We start from the raw sequence: 24,225 nt of genomic DNA on the forward strand, positions 1-24,225 counted from the left end.
GTTTTAAACATTTGTTTGAACAGTCACGTGTGTGCATGACGCAGTGATTTTAAACAAATGCATTTAACACAATGCATGAGTGGCAGTTGCATATAATTAATATTGTTCCAAATTAAACAAGTTTTAACTGTTAAACCATTTTTTACACTCAGTTCTTATTCATGACAATATTGTCAGTCAACTTGTCCAGAAGGTGAACTTAAATTGTTAGTGAAGTGTCTCGAAAGTTCTTTCTCTTTGAGCAAATCAACAATACACTCATCATCGCTGCCTCAGCTGGTAATACTCACTTATATAACGCCTTTTTTAACTTTAGCGATTACTAAAGCACTTTACATTGTGTCTCATTCACCAATTCACAGACACACTCACACACCAATGACGGCAGAGTTGCCATGCAAGGCGCTAGCCTGCCATTGGGAGCAACTTGGGGTTCAGTGTCTTGCCCAGGGACACTTCGGCATGTGGAGTCATGTGGGCCTGGAATCGAACCGCCAACCCTGCGATTAGTTTCCAACCTGCTCTACCACCTGAGCCACAGCCGCCTGGTAGAGAAAGGAGTTTTATTTTTTCAATCTGGTTGCTAGAGAATCCCTTTTTTTTCTTTCTTTGTTTTGCAAAATTGTCAAGCGGTTAGTTCTTCTTCTAACTCTGTGATGGGCGAAGGGCGGACCAGCTCAAAAGGGGCATTGGGCCACCTACTGTACCAGGTCAAATTGCTTGTCGATTAGTGTCAACTATTGTAAAGGCGTGAAAGTACTAAAGGCGAACATTCATTTCACTTTCTGTGGGAAAGGGCCATTCATCTGTGATTCGCATCTCATAATCATGTCGTGTTTGGTGTGAAAAGGCCTCAATGCTGCAGTCCCATAGACATTCTATTGGTGGTACTCAGGCGAGGAGACAAGAGTCTGTTCTTTTTGAATGGATGTCTATGGAGGAAATGCTTTATTATACACTGAATAAACTGGACTGGTATCGTTATCGGGACTTCCCTAGTATAAACAGGTATAGTATATAGTTTATGTGCTTTTCCCACTGTAGTCTGGTAAATGTTGAATTCTTTCCGCTGTGTTGACTTTTTGGACTCCATCCTGTAACATTTGTTCTCAGCAAATGCACACACTGCTCAAACAAACATTAGAATTTAGAACACCAAAACAAATTACACATTGCAGCTTTAAGCACCCAGACACCCTAACATAATCCACCATAAACCAGAGGCTATGCACAACAAGTGCAAAGATCAGACAATACATTTTTAAACAGGTATGTTCCACTGTTCCAATGATAAAATTGAGTAAATTACAAATTGCTGGGCTTGTAAAAGCAAAGAGAAAGATATCTTTCAATTTCATTATGAGGTTATCAGAGATGCATACAAGTTTTTTTTGCCCGAGACCTTATGCAGAATGACATGATCCATTCAGAAACCAATGTCTGGGTTCTAAAGGCAATTAAACCATTAGACAGATCAGTCTGATTTTCAGAGGTCAATGTGATCTAGATTATTGAAATAATTAATCATAAGGGTTCTCCAGATACAGATTCTGTTCAGTAATGGACTCAGATTTTTGGCCCCCATTGTTTAAAATGAGTTAAAGTGATCAGCAACATTATAGTGGTTGACAATACATTTTTGGTTCATGCTGGTAGGATACAAGCTTGTCTTTCCTCTGAAAGACTGCTGTTCAGTATGAAGGCATTTATTCAGAATAGGTCTGGAAGACATTATCATTGAGAAAACAACATTTCCAAAATCAACTGTTTTGAAAGTGTAAACAGCTTCAACGCCGATTTTATCTGAACCAGCAGGAATCTGTTGATGTAAGCCCAGGGTTAATCCCTGCCTTACAAAATCACTAGGCTTTGATGATATTTTAACCACATTTGGAGTCTCTCTCTCATTCTTTCTATAATCCACTGTTTTCAAGCCAATAATAACTGGATGATTCAGCATAGCATTAATGTGTTCCCTTTTAGTTCCATGAAGGCCTTAGTGTCTGTATGTATTACATGCGTGTAAAATTCCACCCTGAACATTGTATCAGAATACAAACCACACCACAAAATAAGCCTTAAATTATCTTAACATTAAATTAAAATTGACAGCTCAAAAAAGGTGGTAAAATACAAAACTGAAGGCCAAATGACACAAATGCTATCTCAAAGACTGCAAACTTTCTCATCAACAACCATTATTGTCAAAAACCCTAAACCTAAGTATTAAAATCTGGCACATAACTTATCCTGCACTGTTTTTGCTATGAACATGTATGACACCTCAAATCGTGCCGCTTGTTGAGAAGAGGTGTGCCGTTACTTTTCAAAACCATCATACTTATGATTCGCGCCTGGTGTATCATAAAATAAATACCATGGACTTATATTGCAGGGGGGAACCAACCGATATCTAAAGAACAGAATATCATTGACAAGCAAAAGCAGCAAGTTTAACCCAGCAGGAAATAAATAGGAATATGGGTCACTGACAAATAAGGTTGTACAAGGTGATAAAAGGGAGAAATCTTTTAAAAATATAGTTTAAAACACAAGTGTCAAATTTGAAGAAATACAATCTTTGTATCCAATTTAGTTTCAAACATGTTTTCTACCATAACATTTATTTAATTACTTTAAAAATGTAATGTGGTGTAAACATCAAGTAAAAGGTTCTCAGACAGTTCTGCGGATGGAAACACCTTGTTCAGGGCTGGACTGGGTAGAGAAATCGGGCCGGGATTTTACATAGCAACTGGCAGCCAAAAGTTTGGAATAATGTACAGATTTTGCTGTTTTGGAAGGAAATTGGTACTTTAATTCACCAAAGTGGAATTCAACTTATCACAAAGTATAGTCAATACACAGGATGTAAAAAAAAACAGCATCATCATTATTTGAAAAAAGTAATTTGAGTTTGAGTCAGGAGACAGCGAACAGTTGAGTATTTATTCTCTATGCACACTTCAGATTAACACACACAAAAAAGTAATGGCTCTCAGTGGCTAACTATAACAGGGCTTTTCAATATGACAGTCTCTGGGTTTTGCAGTCTCTGGGTTCTGCTGGTCCTTCAAACACCACTGCTCATAGCCACTCTCTCTCCCACTCTGACATTTTAGCGAGCCTTATAAGGTCTCCCTCCGCCATCACTAAAATGAGAGAAAGGTGTTAGAGTAATTACAGCCCAGGTGACAAGCATATTGCTTATCCTCTCCCACAGACAGACACAAGATCACGCCCCCCCCATGCCATATATGCCCACCGCCGACTCAGGACGGGGCAACATCCGGCCTGACCCCGCTTTGTGGAGCACCTTGAATTTAAAGGGCTGAAGAGCCAGATGCCAACGGGTGATCTGCACGTTAGTATCCTTTATGCGGTGGAGCCACTGCAGAGGAGCGTGATCGGAACATAGATAGAAGGTCCGTCACAGCAAGTAGTAGCGGAGGGTAAGAAGGTAAGAAGAGGGAGAGCTTGTAACTAATAAACAGCACCGGCCATACCTCCCCTTCCACCTCCTACGAGAACACAGCCCCCAGCCCCGTCAGATGCATGTACCAGCAGCCCCTCACAAACTGCAGACTTTACCTTAAGGAAAGCCTGTCGACACAACTCTGTCCACTGGACCTGATCGCGGGACCCCTTTTTAGTAAGTTCAGTCAGTGGGCTGGTGACATTAGAATAACTAGGCACAAACCTCCAGTAGTAGACAGCCAGACCCAAAAACTGCCTTACCTCCTTTTTGGTCTTGGCCGTTGGGCAAGCTGCGATAGCTGCAGATTTATTAACCTGTGAACCCACGACCTAAGTGGAACCCCAGATACCTAACTTCCACCCGCCCAATTGCACACTTCTTCGGGTTGGCCATGAGTTCCGCCTGTTGAAGCACTCTCAGAACAGCCCACAAATGTTGCACATGCCGCCTCCAGTCATTAATATAAATTATGATATCATCTAAATATGCAGCAGCATATGCCATATGCAGAATGAGAATCTTGTCCATGAGGCGCAGAAATGTGGCCGGGGCTCCAAACAAACCGAACGGAAGCGTCACAAATTGGAGTAATCCGAACGGTGTAGAAAAAGCAATTTTTTCTCAGGACATTAGAGTTAACAATAACCCTTTGTTAAGTCCAGCGTTGAGTAACCCAACCGATCACATAACTGGTAAATTTACATCATTGAGTAAGCGAATTTGGATCGATCAAATTGGGTAAGTGATCAAATTTGGACACTGCGTACACAGAACCGGACCAAGCTGTCGCTCTTTGGTACCAGAACTATCGGGCTGGCCCAATCACTGTGCGACTCTTGTATTACACCCATGTCAAACACTGCCACCAATTCTTCCTGAACTATCTTTTTCTTGTGTTCAGGAAGACGATAGGGGTGGCTACAAACCACCAACCCCCGGGGTGGTCTTAATATGGTGCTCTATAAGGTTTGTGCAACTGGGAAGGTTTGAAAATCCTTCTGTAAATTTTGCTTGCTACAGGGCCATGTATGTAAGCTGCAACAGTGAGAGGTGTCTCAACAGAGGAACGGGGTGAATGAATTTGGTTTGGGAGTCACCCTCTCTGAAACTACTGTCGCCAAGGCAACAGATACCGCCTGCCTCCATGGTTTGAGGAGGTTGAGATGGTTGATTTGATGTGTCCCTCCTCTATCCGTTTGCCTAACCCCATAATCAAGATCTCCAACTCGTTGTGTGACCTCAAAGTGTCCTTGCAACTTGGCAAGTAATTTGGAGCTCTAAGTGGGCAACAATACAAGCATTTTATCTCCCTGTGCGAATTCATTTAGTCGATGTGCCCCTGTCGTGCAGTCGACCTTGATGTTCTTGCGCTTGGAGCAAATTCTCCTGTCACCTGCCACAAAGTGTGGAGTTTTGCTCTGAGGTCAAGAACGTATTGATTTTGGTTTTTGCTATTGAAGGTCCTTCCTCCCAAGCTTCCCATAGGATGTTGAGCACGCCGCGCGGCCGACCCCTATACAGTAGCTCAAATGGGGAAATCCCTGTGGAAGCTTGCAGGACCTCTTGTACTGCAAACAGCTGGGGTTTGAGCCACTTATCCCAATTTTTAGCATCTTCATGTACGAACTTACGTATCATGTACTTAAATCATTTGAACCAGGCCATCGGTTTGCAGGTGATAAATGCTGGTGCGAATCAATTGAATGCCTAATAGTTTGTACAGTTTGTGCAGTGTATGTGGCACGAATGTTGTGCCTCGATCAGGGAGGATTTCCTTTGGAATCCCCACTCGGGAGATAATTTTGAAGAGTGCTTCCGCAACACTACTTGCTGAGATGTTGCGTAGAGTCACTGCTTCCGGATATCACGTTGCATAGTCCACCCAAACTAATACAAAGCGATGGCCGCATGCAGTCTGATCTGATGGCCAACGAGTTCCATGCCAAATCTCTCGAAGAGGACCTCGATGAACGGAAGGGGGCACAATGGCCAGTGTGTTCACCAACTGACATTCGCAGCACACCGCACACCATATACGTACATAGGCGTGAATGCCTGTCCAAAAAAAATGTGCCATTATATGGTTCAAAGTCTTTTTATGACCTAAGTGACCAGCCATTGTGTTATAGTGAGCCTCCTAGAAGAGTGTTTCACGACAGCTCTTTGGTACCAATAGCAGAGTTGTATTCTCTTTGGTCTGAGTGTCCTGTGTCACTTGATAGCACCACTCTTTAATAATAGAAAAGTATGGGTATGTGAGCACCATATTAGGCTGGAGCTGTTGACCATACATTTCTTTCACTTGGTCATAGGTGTGCTTGAGAGACTCGTCACGTGACTACTCAAAAGGGAAATCCTCCTCAGGGAAGCCCCTGAGTACAGGAATTCCCTCGTCTGCATCATCATGGCACAGGCCGCCATCGATGGCCCTGGCACCGCTTCTCCAGCCATAGCATCGCACGTCACACACCGCAACACCAATTTGCAGGACCCATCCACACAGACGGGAATTTACCGTGGCCTCAACTCTATACATTTTTCCCCTGAATCGTATTTCAATGGTAACCACCGGATACTTGTGAATATCACCATGCATACACCTTACCCTCACCTGTTTATTATTACCAAATGCCCCCCTTTGCACCTAGCATTGGTGGATAAAGTTTTGGGAACAATCCGAATCCACTAAAGCTTAATGTGTATCCCCTTTTACTCTTACTGATATAAGATACGCCCCTGCCCAATCGGTTGTGGCCTGTGGAGCGTTGGGGATCCAGATCAGTGTCCCCACCATCAACGGACATCGATCCTGGCCATACCCGGGTTCCCCACAGCTCCAACAGACTGGCCCAGGCTTAACTTCCAACCTGGTGAGGATAGCGGAGGGAGACAGGGGGAGTAGGAGGGACAGAAAAGGAGAGGGGTCCCCTGGACTGGAGATGGGGTTTGGGCGGGGTTTGACACCGGGTGGTGGCACTGGACCAACTCGGACATTCATCAAGGAAGTTGGGAGACGAACTCCAGTACCACCAGATTGACAACATCAACAGCACCGCTGGTTCCCAACACCAGGTGTACATCCATGAGAGCTTGATGCTGATTTTGCTGGATGCTGATGAGGGTCTTGAAGATTTCACCCAGCAGCACAAACTCCATAACGGCGTTCTTCTCCAAAGCTGGGTTTTCAGCACCACTGTTAAATATCCAATTTCATGGGCAATACAGGAGTCAGGAGACAGCGAACACTTTAGTATTTATTCTCTACACGCTCTTCAGATTAACACAAAAAAAGAAACAGCTCTCAGTGGCCGACTCAAACGAGGCTTTTCAATATGGCAGTCTCTGAGTTTTGCTGCTGGTCCTTCAGACACCACTGCTCATAGCTGCTCTCTCCCCACTCTGATGTCCTGAAAATCATTATCAGGCCCCTCTGACATCACTATAATGAGAGACAGGTGTCAAGTATAGGAGTATTTACAGCCCAGGTGACTAGCCCTCCCGTTTTCCATCCCCCACAGACAGACACTTTATTTTAAGAGAACTCTTTGAAGTAGTTTAAGAAGTTATTTTTCAAATTGTAATAGTGATATTTCACATTATTAATGTCCTGACTATAAATTGTGATCAGTTGAATGATATTTTGGTGAGGCCACTGCCATCAGGGAATACCATTGCCATGAAGGGGTGTACGTGGTCTGGAACAATCTTTAGGTAGGTGGTACGTGTCAAAATTAACATCCACATGAATGCCACAACTCAAGGTTTCCCAGCAGAACATTGCCCAAAGCATCACACTGCCTCCGCAAGCCTGCCTTCTACTCATGGTGCATCCAGCTGCCATCTCCTCCCCAGGTAAACAACAGACAAGCACCCATCCATCCACATGATCTAAAAGGAAACGTGATTCATCAGACAAGGCAATCTTCTTCCATTGCTCCATGGTCCAGTTCTGATGCTCACGTGCCCATTGTAGTTGCTTTTGGTGGTGGACGGGGTCAGCATGGGCACTCTGACCGGTCCGCGGCTACGCAGCAAGCTGCGATGCACTGTGTGTCCTGACAAAGCTTTTCAGCTATTTGTGTTACAGTAGCTCTTCTGTGGGATCGGGACAGACGGGCTAGCCTTCTTTCCCCACACGCATCATTGAGACTTGGGTACTATCTGGGAACACCCAAAAAGATCTGCCATTTTGGAGATGCTCTGACCCAGTCAACTAGCCATCACAATTTGGCCCTTGTCAAAGATCCTTAATAGAATGTGGCTTGATTCATGTGTCCTTCACAAAGATGAATCTGAAATACATCACTTAGCTATGATAAACACTACATGAATCTGATTCCAAAAAATAAAAGGGAGACATAACAGAAATTAAAAGATTAAAAAGTCATTTTCAGTATACTGATCACCATTTTAAATCGTAATGTATGAAACAATTACATTAAAATCAGTTTATGTTTAGGGTCTAAATTTCCCTTAATGCTGACAGAGCATGATTTTTGTAAGTCATGTATAAAACCATTGGAGTTGTATGTATTACTTTTATGGCTTTTTGGAGCATCAACATTTTGGCACCCCATCACTTACATTGAATGGACCTACAGAGCAGAATTATTTTTCTAAAAATCTTAATTTGTGTTCTTCTGAAGAAAGTCATAGACAGATAGCATGAGGGTGAGTAAATGATAAGAGAAATTTCATTTTTGTGTTAATTATTTCTGTATTCATTTTTGTGTTAATTATTTCTGTAATTAGCACATGGGGGGCCACATTGTCCTCCTTTTGAGATACAATGATCAACATTGATTTAGTTCTTGTATCTTTTAAGCCAAGAAATAGTTGTGTTCTCATTCTAATGCATGAAGCACAATTTTCTTAAGTTTGTGACCGGTGGAATGCACAAACAATACCCCATAATGACAATGTGAAAGAAGGTTTTTTGAAATCTTTGCAAATTTATAACAAAATTTAAAAAAAAATTATAATCACAAGTACACAAGTATTCACAGCCTTTGCTCAATACTTTGTTGAAGCACCTTTGGCACCAATTACAGCCTCAAATCTTTTTGTGTATGATGCTACAAGCTTGGCACACCTATTTTTGGGCAGTTTCTCCCATTCTTCTTTGCAGGACCTCTCAAGCTTCATCAGGTTCGATGGGGAGCTTCGGTGCACAGCCATTTTCAGATCTCTCCAGAGATGTTCATTCGGGTTCAAGTCTGAGCTCTGGCTGGGTCATTCAAGGACATTCACAGAGTTGTCCCCTAGCCACTCCTTTGTTATATTGGCAGTGTGCTTACAGTAACTTGGGAGTATTTGTAATTTACACCCCTGTTTGAGAGTGTGTGTGTGTATATAAATATATATCTAAATATATATATATATATATATCATTTTCGCTTTTAATGAGACTTAGAATGTTATTTCTTTTAAACTTTCTCCAGACAGTTACACCACTTTAAATTTTTTACTTAAAGCCCATTTTCATGTGACTCGGAACTCAGTAATTTAGAACACGTTTATCATAGAAGAGGTGTATTCAAGTCATTGGTCTGTGGGAACGAAATTATGCATATAATATATCTATTAAAATAATTAACAGATCCCAACAAAAACATGGAGTCATGCCATTGGCCCAAACAACACTTTTTCTAGACTGGGAGGAGTGTCATACACAGTAGGTCAACCAGACATTGGCGGTTTGAAGAAAGGACGTCTATGCTGCATATTTACACATTTGGTGTCTCTAAAATATTATTTAAAACCAGGGCATTCCACAACGCACAACAGCTGTAAAGAAAACATTTGAAAAGCATTTATTCAAAAAAAACAAAGAGGAAGGCAATGCGAACTTCAGGAGAAAAAAAAAAATTACAATAGGGACTCATGTGGACATGTGGAATTTACAGAGAGAACAAAAACCTTGTATACTGTTCAGACAACTGTTAGATGAACTCGGAGGTTTGAATTACATTTGATTTGAGTATTACAAACACTGAGAATCAATTAATCTTAAATTCCAAATATCCACAAGAGGGCAGCCAACAAACTTTTCCATCTACATCTAAAAGCCTAAATCTGAACTCGGTCCCTCCAAGACTAAACTAAATTATTTCCTATAGATAAAACAAAAACATTTCAGAAAGATGCCTGTAGTAAATTATGAGATATAGCAATTAAGAACACAAAGAAAGTTTTTCTTTCTGATTCACTGTATTTTCTGAGCAGATTCTTCACTTGTTTTTTTTAGCAGCAATCCTTTTAGAGCGGCGGAGATCTCCATCACCCTCCACAGGTTTGGGGGCAGTCTTGGGTTTGGAGGGCTTGGGAGCAGTAGGAAATTTCGAGGGTTTTGGGGCAGTAGGGGCATTTGTAATAGTGGTGGGTTTGGATGGCTTTGAGGCAGTGGGGGCTTTGAGGGGCTTTGTGGTAGTAGTGGGCTTGGATGGTTTTGGGGCAGTAGGGGCTTTTGGGGGCTTTGGGGTAATGGTGGGCTTGGATGTTTTGGGGCAGCAGGGGGCTTTGGGGTAGTAGTGGGCTTGGATGTTTTTGGGGCAATAGGGGGCTCTGGCGTAGTGGTGGGCTTGGATGGTTTTGGGGCAGCAGGAGCTTTTGTGGGCTTTGGATTAGTGGTGGGCTTTGACGGTTTTGGGGCAGTACGGGGCTTAGGAGTAGTGGTGGGTTTGGACGGTGTTGGGACAGTGGGGGCTTCTGGGGTCTTTGAGACATGGGTTGGTTTGGAGGGTTTTGGTGCAGAAACAGCAGCAGGTGGTTTACGGCCTCTGATTCTTTGTTGCGGTTTAGCTGACTGTGGAGCACCCTATGAAAGGCGGGAAATAGAGAAATTTCTGTCACAATAATTTCTGTCTTTGTACTTGCAGATTGAATTGCCTTAATCTGTTTAAAATACTAAAAGGGGAGAATAAATTGCTGTCGGTGAAAACACAGTTTTTGCGTATGTGCTGTCTACCCTGGTTAAGCAACCGATTCGCAAAAGGATTAATGGAGGTCAAACAACAGCAAAAACATGGCCAAAAAAAAAATAAGAGTTTAACGCAATTCGCATGGCGCAATTATAATCTAGTGGGTTGGTTCTGTGCACTATATTGGAAAATGCAGCAGACCATGGCTCATTCTGGCAAGACTATAAAACATCACTACATTACTGTGATCAAGGCACCTGAATCATCTCTGTAATATGCTGAAAGTGCACTTGACTTCATCATGCATCTGGATAAATGCCTGATAATAACGTTCTTCTCCACCATTTGATAATTTCTTGATGAATTTCTACTACCAGGATCCATAGAACCTGTACACATTCATCATTTTAAATTAAAGTCAGCTTACCACCTACTTTCCTCAAGCAGTAAAAGTGCAATGTTAATTATGCCTGTCAAATATCACAATTAACAAAGAGTTTTGTGAATAAAGCACAATCTATAATTAGCCTAATTTACATAGAAAAGCAAGACTTTGGCTGTTTCTCAATGTGCATTCGTTTGTGTTCTTACGTTCTCGTGGACTCGTTATTATCTATTGCTGAAGTTCAATTCCAATACTCAAGAACGCAAGTACCGAATATGCATAAAATTACCCAGATATGTTCTCAATCAGGCTAAATATCAAGGATGCATTGGGTGGTGACTTGTGGGCATGAACCCATCGGTACTATGGTGGCAGATGAAGGACATTTATTGTTGTATTTTCCCCTCAAAGAGTTTTCCGCTGTCAGCTTGCAAAAGTCTGACGGCTCGTGAGAGTCGTTATACTCAAATCAACATGTGTTGTTTTGTTGAGCATCATTTTAATATAGTAAAAACAAATGAAGTAGGGATGGGCAGATCGAGAGCAGTGGTTCCCAAACTTTTTACAGCGGCATACCCATCCAAACATTCAGCATCCATTCACGTACCCCCTCTCTAAAGCATAGATAACATTCACACATGGTATTTTGAAAATATGTATAACAATTATCTTTGTAAAACAACTCCCTTATATTAAACATGTTATATTTGTACATGTTACAGTATATTAATCATATACATATTGAATAAATGGCTTAATGATTGAGATGGGTATACTAGATATGATATAACTGCATAACTTGAAAACTCTCCCCTCATCACGTCATGGTATGCAAGAATAGCGTTCAGTTCTGTGCCTGTATTTGTGCATCATTGCAAGTACATCATTGCGTCAAACTTCAAGCATTGCGGGTAAGTATCTGTGCAATTGTACTTTCAGTTCAAGGTGCTTTTTTATGTCACATTTGACACTGGTTGAGCTCATTTGCTGAAAAAACATCATGCAAAAATGTAAAAGCAGGTCTCTAGTGTGCGAGCAAATGTGAATGAAAATTACTGCATGTGAATGTGGAAAATTATTTGGCCACACCGGATGTCTGACACCAGTCAAAGCTTATTAACTTATACCATCAGAATCAAAACTTCCTATGCATCTAACCTTAAATACAAATTACGTTTTAAACAGCGGAAGCAAAAAAGAAAAAAAAACAGACAAACTAAAATCGTGGGTGACTGACAAGTGCGAGCCTGGTAAAACAGTGAAGTATCCATTTTACTTGCTATCGCTAAGCTACGTCACCTAGCAGTGTGCTGGGCTGGCGGAAAAGATTGTGTGACACACGATGCATGAGTAGATAGGGTTATTTCACTGCATATTTATCTGACCTTTATGACACAACAATTTTGGTACCGTGACAACACTACTAGATGGCACACAAAATTATTTTTGCCAGTGAGAAATACATGATCTGGGTTTGTACGTTATTTTAGACCGTGATGAAATTTAAAGAATGGTTAAGAATTGTATTTGCGTATCCACATGGTCACCTCGCATACCACCCCAGTTTGGGAAACACTGCATTAGAGGTATCTGTATTGGTAACGATATAGGCGATACTGGCCTAAAAGAAAATAAGTGGTATTGCCCATCCCCAATATGAAGAAAATGAGTGTTTACAGACTTTATTCTATTAACATTTCACATGCCTTACAAAACCTCACCTGTGTGAATTATAATAATACTGTCACTGGTGTGTGATAATGCCAGTAGTTCTCTCACTGGCTACAAATGTGTTGGGACAGTTAATTGTGCAACAGGAAGATTGCAGCACATCTCCAAGCTCGCAATAGATGCGTTCTACATCCTCCTGTCCTACAGAGTTCATTCTTCCAAGGTGGCTTGGCAAGACTGTTCTTCATAAGAACCCAAGTCCGTTCTCCGCGTTCTTTACATTAAGAAACAGCCAATGACATAATTTAAATGACTTAATTCTACTCTAATTGCAGTTCTATTTCAGCACTGTTTGCACCTGCTTTAACAAGATTGTGACTGGTTACTAAATAAGACCATGGTCAAAAGTGGCGCAAATGTTTAGTGAATTCACCCCTAATGCTTTTTAACCAAGTGCTAAAGCATATTGGCCCAATGTGATGCACTAACCTTATTATGCAACACCTGGGATTTCAGTGCAGACATGTCTGCTGTCAATATATGTATGTTAACCTTAAAAACAAAAATGTGTCATCTTAAGTCCCATACACAAAATTGAGATCCATGTCAAGTAAAGACCAAGCACAATTTTAAAGTAACAATAACCTTGATCTGGTCGATGTTCACCTTACAGCTATCAATGTCCTTCATGAGTTGCTCCTCCTTTTCTCTGCAATGAAATAAAATTTAGAAAACATTCTGACATCTTCTGTAGGCATTTGCTACTGCAAGCATCACCATCATGCTTCACTGTGGGTATGATGTTCTTTGGGTGATGTGCAGTGTTGTTTTTGCACCAAACATACCTTTTGGTTTCATCAGACCATAATACATTTTGCCACGTGCTTTTGGGAGACTTGATGTTTGCCGGGCTTGGATGTTTTTCTTTGTAAGAAAAGGCTTCCGTCTTGCCACCCTAACACATAGCCCATTCATATGAAGAATACGGGAGATTGCTGTCACATGTAGCACACAGCTAGTTCTTTTAATGTTGCTGTAGGCCTCTTAGAAGCCTCCCTGACCAGTTTTCTTCTTGTCTTTTCATCAATTTTGGAGGGATGTCCAGTTCTTAGTAATGTCTATGTTGTGCCATATTTTCTCCACTTGATGATGTATTCACTGTGTTCCATGGTATATCTAATGCTTTGTAAATTATTTTGTACCCTTCTCCTGACTGATATCTTTCAACAATGAGATCCCTCTGATGCTTTGGAAGCTCTCTGCGGACCATTGCTTTTGCTCTGAGATGCAACTAAGAAAATGTCAGGAAAATCCTACTAGAACAGCTGAACTTTATTTGTGATTAATCAGAGACACTTTAAATGATGGCAGGTATGCAATGAATTCTATTTAACATGAGTTTGAATGTGATTGGTTAATTCTGAACACAGCCACATCCCCAGTTATAAGAGGGTGTGCACACTTATGCAACCAGTTTATTGTAAGGTTTTTAATTTTCAGGTTTAAAATTTTTCCCCCACGAAGATTTCTGTTTGTTTTTCAATTGAATTGTTGACATTAAAAGTGGAAAAATTCTGACATGATTTATCTTTGTCTCATTCCTTTACATCACAAAAACCTGGCATCGTTCGTTCATGCCCATGAAGAGGACATGCCTCTAGTTGAGTGTGCTTTAACACTAGTTAGGCACTTTGCACCCTGCAACTCATAAGCCAGGGCAATCGCATCAACGATCCAGTGAGAAAGTCTTTGCTTGGAGATGGACATTCCTTTTTTTTTTTTCCATAGCACACAAAGAGCTGGTCAGACAGTCTAAACTGGAGGGTGAGCTCAACATATGTGTGTGGTGCTCGCACAGGGCATAACAAATGACTGTTCCTCATCTGAATTAAATGAGCTCTTAAAAGCATGGATAAAACTTTAGGCACATAGCCTTTTGTTTGACGGTGAATTTTAAAAGACCCAGACTATACTCCAGACATGAATTGTCGAATGATAGCGCTTGCAAATTACCGACCCGTTTTACTGAGGCCAGAGCCAGCAGTAATGCCGTCTTAAGAGAAAGCACATGCAATTCAACGGAGTCTAAAGACTCGAAGGGGAGCCCCACAAGTGCTTTTAGGACCAAAGTTAGGTCCCAAGTCAGGACTGTAGCCAGGTGAGGGAGATTTAGCCTATAGAGGTGCTGGATTCAGGTGTGTGAATGTTGACGGAGTGAGCCCTGCATCCAATCACTCGAAGAAATTTAAGAATTTCAGGTATGGGGCAGTTCACTGGGTTTTTGCTACATGAAAAGCAACAATTAGTGAACACATTCCATTTCAGTGCAAAAAGGCATCCCGTAGACGGCGCTCTGCCCTGTAAAATGGTGTTCATAACCGTTCTCCGTAGGGGCAAATACAGGTCCTTCTCAAAAAATTAGCATATTGTGATAAAGGTCATTATTTTCCATAATGTAATGATAAAAATTAAACTTTCATATATTTTAGATTCATTGCACACCAACTGAAATATTTCAGGTCTTTTATTGTTTTAATACTGATGATTTTGGCATACAGCTCATGAAAACCCCAAATTCCTATCTCAAAAAATTAGCATATTTCATCCGACCAATAAAAGAAGTGTTTTTAATACCAAAAAAAAGTCAACCTTCAAATACTTATGTTCAGTTATGCACTCAATACTTGGTCCGGAATCCTTTTGCAGAAATGACTGCTTCAATGCGGCGTGGCATGGAGGCAATCAGCCTGTGGCACTGCTGAGGTGTTATGGAGGCCCAGGATGCTTCGATAGCGGCCTTAAGCTCATCCAGAGTGTTGGGTCTTGCGTCTCTCAACTTTCTCTTCACAATATCCCACAGATTCTCTATGGGGTTCAGGTCAGGAGAGTTGGCAGGCCAATTGAGCACAGTAATACCATGGTCAGTAAACCATTTACCAGTGGTTTTGGCACTGTGAGCAGGTGCCAGGTCGTGCTGAAAAATGAAATCTTCATCTCCATAAAGCTTTTCAGCAGATGGAAGCATGAATTGCTCCAAAATCTCCTGATAGCTAGCTGCATTGACCCTGCCCTTGATAAAACACAGTGGACCAACACCAGCAGCTGACATGGCACCCCAGACCATCACTGACTGTGGGTACTTGACACTGGACTTCAGGCATTTTGGCATTTCCTTCTCCCCAGTCTTCCTCCAGACTCTGGCACCTTGATTTCCGAATGACATGCAAAATTTGCTTTCATCTGAAAAAAGTACTTTGGACCACTGAGCAACAGTCCAGTGCTGCTTCTCTGTAGCCCAGGTCAGGCGCTTCTGCCGCTGTTTCTGGTTCAAAAGTGGCTTGACCTGGGGAATGCGGGGATGTTTCTACTCAGTCCACTGCTTCCGCAGGTCCCCCAAGGTCTGGAATCAGTCCTTCTCCACAATCTTCCTCAGGGTCCGGTCACCTCTTCTCGTTGTGCAGCATTTTTTGCCACACTTTTTGCCTTCCCACAGACTTCCCACTGAGGTGCCTTGATACAGCACTCTGGGAACAGCCTATTTGTTCAGAAATTTCTTTCTGTGTCTTACCCTCTTGCTTGAGGGTGTCAATGATGGCCTTCTGGACAGCAGTCTTACCCATGATTGCGGTTGAGTAATGAAACAGGCTGGGAGTTTTTAAAAGCCTCAGGAATCTTTTGCAGGTGTTTAGAGTTAATTAGTTGATTCAGATGATTAGGTTAATAGCTCGTTTAGAGACCCTTTTCATGATATGCTAATTTTTTGAGATAGGAATTTTGGGTTTTCATGAGCTGTATGCCAAAATCATCAGTATTAAAACAATAAAAGACCTGAAATATTTCAGTTGGTGTGCAATGAATCTAAAATATATGAAAGTTTAATTTTTATCATTACATTATGGAAAATAATGACCTTTATCACAATATGCAAATTTTTTGAGAAGGACCTGTAGATCGATCTCCGTTTTGCTGAATATTTCCCAAATCATCAGGGCAGTCTGAGGATGAAGTCTCCATTCCACCGGCATCGCTCCTTGGTGTGATAACAGGTTAACACAGTAATTCAGACAGCCTGGGTAATATGTTGCCCGCAGGGAGAGGAGATGGTGCTCGCTCACAGGAGGTGGTGCCGCACCAGGCTCATCGTTGACAGCGAAAGAATTCCACCCTGGTGATTTACGTATGCCCCTGCCTTCATGTTGTCAAACTGAATCAGCACATGGTGATTTTGTATCTCAAAATGAAAAGCCTTCAGGGCTAGAAAGACGGCTAACAGTACCAGGCGGTTGATGTGCCACGCCTTCACACCTGTCCAGGTGCAAAAGTCTAGACGTCCGTTGCACAACACACCCCAGCCTGTGTTGGACACATCCATGGTCACTACTTTTTGCTTGAAAACCTGACCCGGTATAACACCCTGATGGTAAAAGTCTGGAGCTGCCCATGGTGCTAGAGCAGCCAGACAGCGGCAAGTTACGGCAATGCAAATGCAGCATGCATGCCGCGGCACACAACGTTTGCACCAGCACTGGAGAGGTCTCATTTGTAATATGGCGGAAGCTGAAGCCTCCATGAGACCCAATATTGTTTGAAAAGTTTTTTTCCCCCAGTTTGAACAGACAGACACTGAAAAACGGTACACAGAGTTGAGTCGGACCCCCAAAAAAGAGATTTGTTAGCTGGGGAACAATTTGCTCTTTGACCAGTTGACATGGAGACCCAGACCATTCAATTTCTCAAGTACTAGATCTTTGTGCTCACACAATAGAGCCTCTGATTAGGCTTGGAATAGCCAATGACCCCTGTGGGGTTCCATATTGAAGCATGTAGCACTGCAGTTCTTAACAATCCCTATGATGCTTTGTGAGGAGATGGTGAATTTTCTGCACACTGCAACATCACACCCCATTTTTCAAATGAGACTGTGTATGATAGGACACCATTGGTGAAATATGACCCTTTTGGTGTTCCATATTGGAATGTGTAGCAGAATGCGTGTGAAATTAGTGCTTTTCTCTTCTGTGAGAACGTTATTGTTGAATGCAATACACAAACAATGAGTAACATCCCGGTCCCAAAGGAAGGAAATAATTAGGAAGTCACAGACATCACATGACTAGTGAATTTGGGAGGGATGAAAATAATTAGGATGTCACCGAATTCAATATATACACCTCTAATGACTAATTTCCCCTAATTTGCGAATTCAGGAGGGAAGATTAATATCAAACTGGGAGCAAGGTGGCCGGAGTACGAACTGAATCATACAGCCGTGTCCGACCATCTTTAAAACGTTCCCAAACGTGTTCCCCAGAACACTGCAGGGGAGCGGAGTGTCTTCTCGTTGTCGTGAAAATCCTGCCCACTGACACGTGTACGTCAATGGCGAAGTTGTAGAGGGCTTGCAGATGAGAGAAAATCTCAGTCTTGAAGGAAGAAAATTCTGAGGAATGTGCTTGCATGCCCGCTCATATACTGGACAGCTTCATGACAGGGTGGGGCTTACACACCATTGCCAATTGTAGAATTGGCATTATTGCACAATGGTTTCAACTAGGTCGTCGGAAAAGGATTTTCCCTATATGTGTCAGCGTGACGCAATGTCGAGTGTACTGAATCGTAAGGGAACTACATTTTTTCAATTAATATCACTGTCATTCTTTCATTGTGTTGCAAGCTTTTGGGTTCATACCTCATTTCTTGTGCTTTTGCTATCTTTGTCTTGAGTTTGCTGACCTCTGTCTTCTCCTCAGTTGTAGCACACTGCACATCAGTAACTTTTAGTCTTGCGAGAAGAGCTTTAGAATCAAGCCCTTCCAACTGACTAGAGCTCTGGGATTTAAGAAGTATTTCCCTGGACATTTGGTGTATGCGTTCACATGATGAAACCTGAAAGATCCATTCCAGAGAGGTGTTGCATAGGTATGAAATAATGAAAATGGTGCACAAAATGCTATATACCATTTGATATAATAATGCATTGCAACGGTGCATGTGTATGAAATCACCTTCGAGAGCTCCGTTTGTTGTTTTTCATGTGCAGCAAGGGCCATGTCCCTCATTTGTTTTGTGCTCTTCAGAAATTTCTGCACATCACTTATCTCTTGCTATAAACAACATGTCATAAATACCTAATTGAAATGTTTAATTTAAACGTACAAATGCTCATTAAAAAAAATCTTAATTCTGATGAAAAAGATGACATTGGCTTTTTATGCAGTATGTACTGTGTACTGTATACGGTGCATGGTTTTCCATTGTTTTGTTTGCTTGGAATAGAGCCCAACAGTCGGGTTCCAGAAGTAAAAATCCCATTAATTTTCTCCATAGGCTAAATTATTTTTAAAATTCATAAACATTTTAAGGCAGACCTACTATGAGCTCTCAGGTAGTTAATTGATGTCATATGCTCCTGTTAAAGACATCTATCTGCGTTATTACAACTGATTTTGTAATTTTTTTTATTTTATGTTTTATAGTGGAATTCCTGTTAAAGAACTACCCATGATCCTGAAGAGAAAGTATCCACTAATCAGAGAATTATGAGAAACAAACCATGCCAAAAATCAGAGCAACGAATGCCCAATTTTATGATGCAAAGCGAATGATGCAAACGGTCTCTATACACACTCAAACTACTTAGTCATGTCCATAAATATTGGGACATCTACACAGTTCTAATCTTTTTGGCTCTATACACCACCACAATGGATTTGCAAATAGCACACTTGAATGAACTCTGGACCTTTTATCTGCTCCTTGGGATAATGAGGGAATAAGACACACCTGGCCATGGAACAGCTGAGCAGCCAATTGTCCCATTAATTTTGGTCCCTTAAAAAGTGGGAGGCACATATACAAACTGTTGTAATTCCTACACCGTTCACCTGATTTGGATGTAAATACCCTCAAATTAAAGCTGAAAGTCTGCAGTTAAAGCACATCTTGTTCGTTACATTTCAAATCCATTGTGGTGGTGTATAGAGCCAAAAAGATTAGAATTGTGTCGATGTCCCAATATTTATGGACCTGACTGTATATATTTGTAGATATCTGATTATTTTGCATTAATTTTTCTTTTAAAAATCTTAGTTTGTGTTCAGGAGAAGAAAGTAAAATTCTTGGGGGGGCCTGGGTAGCTCAGCGAGTAAAGACGCCGACTACCACCCCTGGAGTTGCAAGTTCGAATCCAGGGCGTGCCAGCCAGGTCTCCTAAGCAACCAAATTGGCTCAGTTGCTAGGGAGGGTAGAGTCACATGGGGTAACCTCCTCATGGTCGCTATGTTGTGGTTATCTGTCTCTTTGGGGTGCGTGGCGAGTTGTGCGTGGATGCGCGGAGAATAGCGTGAAGCCTCCACACTTGCTATGTCTCCGCAGTAATGCACTCAAGCCACGTGATAAGATGAGCAGGTTGACAGTCTCAGACATGGAGGCAACTGAGATTTGTCCTCCACCACCTGGATTGAGGCGAGTCACTATGCCACTTGGAGTTGGGCATTCCAAATTGGGGAGAAAAAAAGAACACATTCTTGTACCTTGATTTTTTTTTTTTTGTCTAAATTTCAAATACCTTTTTGCTTCAAATCAAATTTGATAATGTTGTGATTCACCTCGGAGCTGTTTGGTTTGGTTCTTGGCTTAAAACTCTTTTTATGAAGGATTTTATGAAATCCAGCAAAGGCGTCTAAAAACGTGGGTGGGCACTGTTGCGCTCTATACACGGACCACAAAGTACATTTGCCAAAATGTGCGGTATACAATCATAGCTCATAGCACAAACACTGTATCTGAGAATGTGCTGTAGATGATTTGACTATTAATTTCAAATGTGACTAAAGAAATGTAAGTGTTATGATTCTGAACAGTAAATATTTGGTTATTTTTTTGCTGTTATTCGATCGGATAGCAAAAAGTTACAACAATTTTACACAAAAGTGGATCATAATGATGTCTTGTGATAACACTGTAGCCTACTACACTGCCTGGACCAAAAAAAAATAAATTGCATACTCTATTTCGTTGGACCACCTTTAGCTTTGATTGTGGCACGCATTCGTCATGGCATTGTTTTGACAAACTTATGCAACATCATAACATTTATTTCTGTCCAGAGTTGCATTCATTTTTGGCCGAGATCTTGAATTGATGACGGGAGAGTCGAACCACTCTGTAAAATCTTCTCCAGTACATCCCAAAGACTTTCAATGGGGTTAAGGTCAGGACTCTGTGGTGAGCAAGTCATGTGTGAAAATTATTCCATTTGAGCCTGATGAATCTTGGCATTGTCATCCTAGAATATGCCCATGCCATCAGGGGAGAAAAAATCCATTGATGGGATACCCTGGTCATTCATAACAATGCTGATCCTAGACTTGACCAATTGAAGCAACCTCAGATCATGACACTGACTCCAGAGGCTTGTACAGTGGACACTATGCATGACGGGTCATCGTTTCATGCGCTTGCCTTCTTACCCTGATGCACCCATCACTTTGGATTCGGGTAAATTTGGACTCATCAGACCACATTACCTTTTTCCATTGCTCCACAGTCCAATCTTTATGCTCCCTAACAATTTGTCAAATGTTTTTTCAGATTAGCCTCACTAACAAGTGGCTTTCTTGTGGTCACACAGATGTTTAGTTCCAATTCTGTAAGATCTTGTCGCATTGTGCTTGTGAAAATGCTCTTACTTTAACCTGTCGATTTTTTACGATGTGACTTAAAGCATTTTAGTGATCACATATCATGATCATTCAATATTTTTTTCCAGCCACATTACTTCTACTTAGATGTTTTCTTTGTTTGATTCAGGCCAGCAATTTGCCCCTTCTGAAACACAGTAACATATTTTCCATGACCACGGGATTCCTCTTCCGACATGGTCGTTTAAGAAATGAGAAGCTACACACTGCATCAGTTAAAAGAATTGTTGCCAGTTGAAACATATTTATCACTGCACTAATGATACAATCATTGGCTCTTAAGTATCTTCTTATTTAAATTCAAACGGCAACCTTTTTTTGGCCAGGCAGTGTATTTTAAGTATTACTATTCAATACCAATTTTTCTTTATACACTGTTACACTGTAGTACGCAGTACTCACCTGGAGCTGCTGAACTTGCTTCTTCCATTTGCTTTGATATACAAACTCCAGGTCCGTCTCTGTCCACTTGTAACCCTGCATTCCCTGGATGAACATTTCTGGGTTTGTTTTCCCAGGTGTTGCTGAACATCCATTTGAGTGAATATTAAACCCATAAATGACACCCAACCAGAAACAATGAGTAAAGCCACATGTGGTGTGACACCACGAATACCAACAAAGATGTAAACCCATAAAGTTATATACAGGTGGGTAGTTGACATGTCAATGGATTATATAATTTTTTTGGTTTATATATACACTGGCGTACAAAAGTTAGGAATAATGTTCAGATTTTGCTGTTTCAGAAGGAAATTGGTACTTTAATTCACCAAATTGGCATTCAACTGATCACAAAGTATAGTCAGGACATTACTGATGTAAAAAAAACAGCACCAACACTATTTGAAAAAAGTAATTCATCAAATCTAGAGAGACCCCATTTCCAGCAGCCTTCACTCCAACACCTTGAGTAATCATGCTAAATTGTTAATTTGATACTTGAACTTGCCATTATATCAAACACAGTTTTTTTTCTTTTCATTAAATTAAGCCTAACATTGTGTTTGTTCTTGAGTTGCCACCGTATGCAATAGATTGGCATGTCTTAATGTCAATATTAGATCAAAATCAGCTTTCTCTAGAAACTCATCGGTCAATCATTGTTATAAGGAATGAAAGCTATACAATGCTTTAAATTGCCATAAAATTTAAGATTTCATACAAAAGGTGTACACTACAGTCTTCAAAGGACAACTGGCAACTGACAAGGACAGAAAGAAATGTGGATGACCAGATGTACAACTAAACAGGAGGATAAGTACATCAGAGTCTCAAGTTTGAGAAATAGATGCTTCACATGTCCTCAGCTGACAGCTTCATTGAATTCTACCTGCTCAACACCAGTTTCATGTACAACAGTAAAGAGAAGACTCAGGGGTGCAGGACTTATGGGAATAATTACAAAGAAAAAGCCACTTTTGAAACAGAAATGAAAAGGTTAAAATGGGCAAAAAAAACACAATGGACATTAACCCCATTAAGCTTTTGTGGGATCAGCTAGACTTTAAAGTGCGTGAGAAGTGCCCAACAAGACAGCTACATCTATGGCAAGTGCAACAGGAAGTGTGGGGTGAAATGTCACCGGAGTATCTGGATAATTTTTTTCAGATTGTAATAGTAATTTTTCACATTATTAATGACCTGGCTATACATTGTGATCAGTTGAATGACATTTTGGTGAATAAAAGTACAAATGTCTTTCCATAGGAGCAAATTCTGTACATTATTCAAACATTTTGGCCACCAGAGTGTGTGTAATATATATATATATAAATTTTAGAATATTAAATACAAATACTTGAATTTTAAATTATCTTGCGGCATTAACAATTTTTTTTTTTTTAAATAACATATATTCCATGTAATCTCTTGATTAATGAGGTTATATAAATAAAAAAATAAATAAAAAACGCAAGGATAACAATTAAAAAGACAATTAATTATGAACAAAATGCTGTTTAAACTAGTTTTAGTTGGAGTATAGCATGTAATAGTGCAAGACATGTCAACTTCCCAAAAGTATTTCATATCAACAACCCATACTGAAATGCACTGATAATATGAGGGGACCTGATGCAACTGTACAACTAGATCTCCTGATAGACTTCCTCTCATCTTTAACTTTAGTGTGTTCGAGAACTTCATTTGATCCATTGCAAGAAACGCGTTTAGAAATTTCCTTGAAAAGAACGAATTAAATGAGACTTCAAAAGTACTTTTAAATCTTCTATTTCTAAATCTTTGTTTTGGAAGTTTGTTTACCTGGGCACATGGCTCATCTTTGACGGCTTGTTCTGATCCTGGAGTATCGTCTGGTGTGTTTGACTGGCATATTGTGGTTATTTCACTTCTGGGTGGAGGGGTTCGATCTAACTGTCGCCCGGCTGGTATAATATTTAGACGTTTATCGATTATTGATTGCGATAATGAAGGCGCATCATTCGAATCCAAATGACGCACCTTTTTGGCGCGTTTATCTGTGACTCCTTTCGCGCTCATGTGAGCTGTCGCAATTTTTGTTTTAACTCGTAAAATGTACAACCGACAACGCTTTAGTCCTGCCGCTTTCACACACTGCAGGTGAGTAATATAAACTCAAATTACTTCATGTGCACATACGTGACAATGGCATGCTTTAACCAATAAAGGGCGTTTCTAACCCACAAGCTATAGCGCACATTTCTATTAAGTTGTTTTTCAAATGAAGTGGTACAGCTTGTCTTATTTTTCTTCTTCTAATTTTTCCACATTTGCTCCAATATGAAACATCGGTGTTCATAAATACAAACGAAATCTGAATGTATTCTTTCTTACAGGCCTGTACAGTTCAGCCTGTTGTAAGTCGGTAGAGGGCGCGATGTCACCAATTTTCGTATATTTCTTCAACGAAAACTGTCCATGCAGTGACGGTTAAATCACACTTAAACATGCAGCAAAGTCATCGCTTTGGATACAATATTAAACCATGAGGCATTTGTTTTAAAGAAGCACTACTTTTAAGCACAACATATTACAAAAAGGAGTATGCTAATATAAAGTGAATGGTGTCAAAAACTTTGAAGCACC

The 24,225-nt window shown here is 40.8% G+C and overlaps 1 protein-coding gene across 1 annotated transcript; it reads right to left on the minus strand.

Moving 5' to 3' along the window:
- Positions 1–9,683: 9,683 nt before the first annotated feature.
- si:dkeyp-34c12.1 (uncharacterized protein LOC570187 homolog) lies at positions 9,684–23,658 on the minus strand. Its single transcript, XM_052123712.1, has 8 exons — positions 23,422–23,658; positions 23,230–23,338; positions 21,559–21,680; positions 18,460–18,558; positions 18,144–18,340; positions 13,100–13,163; positions 12,944–13,006; positions 9,684–10,295 (listed from the first exon to the last, which is right to left on the minus strand). Exons 1-8 carry the CDS (start codon positions 23,656–23,658, stop codon positions 9,684–9,686), a joined length of 1,503 nt encoding a protein of 500 aa, XP_051979672.1.
- Between the last annotated feature and the right edge of the window lie 567 nt (positions 23,659–24,225).

The sequence above is a fragment of the Xyrauchen texanus genome, chromosome 50 (genome assembly GCF_025860055.1).
Source record: "Xyrauchen texanus isolate HMW12.3.18 chromosome 50, RBS_HiC_50CHRs, whole genome shotgun sequence".
In the NCBI taxonomy this organism is placed as follows: Eukaryota; Metazoa; Chordata; class Actinopteri; order Cypriniformes; family Catostomidae; genus Xyrauchen; species Xyrauchen texanus.

Coding starts and splice junctions, on each gene's coding strand:
- si:dkeyp-34c12.1 (XM_052123712.1), bottom strand. CDS start 23,658: ATGAGCGCGAAAGGAGTCACAGATAAACGCGCCAAAAAGGTGCGTCAT. Junction 18,341..18,459: donor AACAAACGGAGCTCTCGAAG/GTGATTTCATAC, acceptor TGGATCTTTCAG/GTTTCATCATGTGAACGCAT. Junction 13,007..13,099: donor TGAACATCGACCAGATCAAG/GTTATTGTTACT, acceptor TTTGTTTTTAAG/GTTAACATACATATATTGAC.